Source organism: Merops nubicus, unplaced genomic scaffold, assembly GCF_000691845.1.
Source record: "Merops nubicus isolate BGI_N331 unplaced genomic scaffold, ASM69184v1 scaffold29743, whole genome shotgun sequence".
Taxonomy (NCBI): domain Eukaryota; kingdom Metazoa; phylum Chordata; class Aves; order Coraciiformes; family Meropidae; genus Merops; species Merops nubicus.
In genome coordinates this window covers 1-4,048 of record NW_008597345.1, presented here as the reverse complement: position 1 = coordinate 4,048, position 4,048 = coordinate 1, and the positions used below count along the sequence as shown (strand labels likewise).

General features: G+C 38.9%; 1 protein-coding gene across 1 annotated transcript in view; it reads right to left on the bottom strand.

Moving 5' to 3' along the window:
• Positions 1–2,951, bottom strand: part of SVEP1 (sushi, von Willebrand factor type A, EGF and pentraxin domain containing 1) — a gene marked incomplete at its 5' end in the record, with an annotated part of 64,921 nt that extends 61,970 nt beyond the window's left edge. The window contains 4 exons of the mRNA XM_008936679.1: positions 325–519; positions 1,697–1,828; positions 2,047–2,154; positions 2,822–2,951. Coding sequence (XP_008934927.1) covers positions 325–519; positions 1,697–1,828; positions 2,047–2,154; positions 2,822–2,951 — 565 coding nt within the window. The remainder of the gene's footprint in view (positions 1–324; positions 520–1,696; positions 1,829–2,046; positions 2,155–2,821) is intronic.
• Positions 2,952–4,048: the final 1,097 nt, after the last annotated feature.

Here is a 4,048-nt window from a genome sequence, read left to right as displayed (position 1 = left end):
GAGAGGCTGTGGAGTCTCCTCCTCTGGAGAGACTCAAAACCTGCCTGCACACCATCCTGTGCAACCTGCTCTACGTCAGCCTGCTTTAGCAGGGAGGTTGGACTAGACGATCACCAGAGGTCTCTTCCAAACCCTACCATGCTCTGATTCGGTGACTTCCATGCATACTTTCACACAATATTTTTCACAATTCGGAGGCAGAGGAAAGAGAAGATCTGTAATCATTAAATAGAAGTAGTAATTTCTAAAATATTTGAATTTTCTTCTTCATTAAACATAGTGTTTGATGAGTTGAAGATTCATTATGGTAACAGTAAGACTTACAAGAGCAGCTAGGCCACTCTGGAGAATAAGGTGGCTTCCAGACACCATCCTCATATGCACAATAGTAGTTTTCACTTGATCCTTCTGAAAAGCTATAACCCTCTGCACAGTGCAATGTGCAATTAACTCCCACTTCATCTGATGTGCACGTAAAATCACCATTCACAGGCTCAAAGGAGATTTCACAGGGAGCACCTATGAAAAATACAAAGATTTATAAATCAATTATTGTGTGGAAGTAAGTAAACACACAGGAAAATGGCACTGGTGGGATTTCCAAAAAGTACCTAGTATCAACGTGACCTTGCCTCTGTTGAAGTCTGTGAAAATACTGTTACTTCTATAAAGGCGGGGTCAGGCAACTGCTAAGTTATTAAACTCTGCAGACTTCAAATAAAATCTGTGATACATATGAGAAATTAAAAAAACCCTCAGAAACACAAGACTCAAACGTTTCTGCAAACTTATCATAGAATCATAGAATCCTTCAGGTTCTTCTGCAAAGATGTATGTTCCAGCATGTACTTATTAAAATAATAAAAAACTTTAATCTAAATTTTCACATGAACTTTCCTAAAATGAATTCCAGTAAACTGTATTAATTCTTGAATTCTGAAGCAAAACTTTGTCCATTTTGCACAACTGCAACAACACATGGACTTGTCAGAATAATCTTAGAAGGGACTGACTGAGAGTTATGATTTATTTTATAGGCCAGTTGTGAAGTAGGTTGTGAACATCTGAAAACATTATATCACAAAGACAGACCCACAAAAAGTCTGAGGTGGTGTAGAGCTTGAAATAACGCCAATTCAATGCACTGGCTCGTTCTTGCTAAGATTTACAGCAAATCAGGAATCAGAATATCCATTTGCAGCTTACCTTTTCTAAAAGGTATAATCAAAAATCCACTCTGGATGTTCTTAAATTTTGTCTTTACTAACAGATTTTTTTTATAAAAATGTCCAACTCAGACATAAGCAGCAGAGACCAGAGATTAAGATTAAGAACTTTCATCCTTAGTACTTTATCTGCCAAATTATTGTTTGGTGTTTAAAGATGAAAGTGAACTACGAGGAAAAGGTGTCTATGCAATAAACACAAATGAACCGACAGATCTATAGGTGCAGCTTCTAAAATTTAAAGAATCTTCTAGTATTGGCTAAAAAATTTGTAGGTGATTACAGAACTATTTCTAGAAAGTTTTCCTTTTTAATTACAGATTTGAAGTGACACTTCACTAACAATTAATTTCACATGTATTGTCACTGAGAAATCTGCAGTATTTGCAAAATTGTTCCATTTGCATCCTTTAAGATACTCAGTTAAAACAATGCCATATAATCTTGACCAGCAGATTAGGACAACAAACCTTTGATGACAATGTGGATCTCACATATCCTGTTATTGCCAGAGGGATCCGTTGCTATGTATTGAACCGTTGTCTCTCCTTTGGGAAAGAGATCTCCAGGTGCATGACTTCTAGTGACAGTCAATGGAGCACCTACAAGAGTTAAAAGACACCCTCAATAAGGAAAAGAGGGTTGCTCACACTCAACCTTGACAAATGGAGAAGGAAACGGCAGCATGTATTCCAAATTATGTGAATAAGTAAGTAAAAAGTTCTCAAAAACTCCCAGACTCCAAGGGATCAAGAGTGAACAGTCTGGAGTCCTCTAGCCTTCCACTGTTGCATGTGAGTTTTGGGGTGCACTATCTCACCTGAATTGTCAGAAAATTGTGGTTCTTCCCATGTTACTGGGTGCTCATTCTCTACTGCTTGCATAGGTGGTGGTGATCTGCATCTGTCAATTACAGGAGGTTCTGTATCTGCAGAATTTGAAGGAATGGCACGGCATTAGCTTACTGAACTGCTGCTTCTGCAGTCATATGAAATCTATAATCAGAAGTCAGGTAAACAGCAGTTTTAAGTTCACATCAGAACATACAACAAAGTTAGGTGCCCACTTCTAAGATGCTGAAATTGGTAGAACTGAGTGAATGGACAAGTCTAATTCTTCCACTGAACTCATGGCTTCTGCATTCTGTTTGCTTTCTGCAGAGCAAACCTTGTTTAACAGGACTGCAGGTTAACACAAGTGTCTGACAGAAATACTTGAATAATGATTTGCATCAACAATGTTTCCAAAGCAACATGGGAAATTTTGTTTGAGTCTTTCAAGAAGAAAAAAAAAATGTGTTGAAGGCAGTAAGTGATAACACAATAAAGCATTTACCTACCAGTGTGAGGAGAAATCTTAATATTCATAATGAACAACAGAACAAAACACAACCCAAACTGAACATCTGAGAGCAATGACTGCACACTATGAAAACTGTGACCCAAGATTAGCAAAGCATTTACAGATGTGATACTACTCTTGGGCTTATACCTGCACACATTGAGGCCACATTGACTCACTATGTCTTTCTGCAAAAAATTAGAAGGTTTCAACCATGACAGACTGTTCCCTAGTGATTTTTTACCAGCACTTACCAATAACCTTGACAGTGAATGTACAGCTTGCCTCATTGCCCGACTTATCAGCTGCTGTGTACGTAATGGCAACTTCACCAATTGGGAGAAGAAACGGTGGTATGAAAGCTGGGGTTACCTGAATGGAGACCTTTCATAGGAAGACACTTGTTATTTAAAAAAAAAAAGTAATCATGACACTCCTGCTTCCTGAACAGCCACAAAACAGTATCCTTCAATGTCAAGCCTACTCATTCTTATGCAAGTAGCCTCTTCAAGTAATGAAGGTAGACTTCTAAACACAGAGCTCTGCTCTCCTTCTCAGGACTGCCTTCTTTACAGCAACAGGGATTTATTCAGAATTTAGACCTTGACCTGGTGCAGTTCACAGCAGTGTGCATTAAGAAAACTCAAGATGGATTCTTGTTATCCTCATTACACTGAAGTACACAATGCCAGCTCAGAACTTGCTTTGTCTGCAGTTCATCTCTCCAGCTGCAAGGGCAGCAGACCTGGGAGATGAGTGGAGCAGACATTTGTGGCCTACAACTACTTACAGATCCACTTTTAGTCTACATGTGTTTATGAGTCAATAGCCCATAGATGCTTCAAAACATTCTTGTACAGCAAAGGAACTCTACATTCGGAGTAAATGACACATGCTGTCTACAGCTCTTTCATATGGGCTAGAACTGTATGAAGGAATTTCTTGTTAAAAAAACTGGTTTCATGTGAACAAAGAAGTTTATCTGACAACCATGGCTTTGACAGAACAGCTACAGCTACAAGCTAAGGCACTTGGTTTCCACATTTCAATGAATGACCCTGTGTCAGCAGAGTTACAGTAGCTGACCATGGCTATGCTACGGCCAAAAAAATGCGTGAATTTACATCTCTTTTACTGGGACAGCTCACGGTTTCCAAATGCAAAAAAGCTCAGGTGTTTGCAGCAAATTAAAAGTGCACACACAGAGTCACTGTTCTGCTGCTGACTCATGATAAAGTGTTCAGCTGCTGTAACTTGATCATGTCTGAACCTGTAGGGCATTTCAGTCTTTATGAAACAGCTCTGAAGCAAGTTTTCCTTGTAAGTCCATTTCCAGATCTGATACCCACATGAGAAATACATAGCATAGTAGCCAAAGGCCCACATTTGAACCTTGCATCAGATACAAAAATTAGATTTTTCTTTTTCACTTGGGAAGCTGAAACAAGTTTTTACTTCAACAAGGCCAAGTGCAGGGTCCT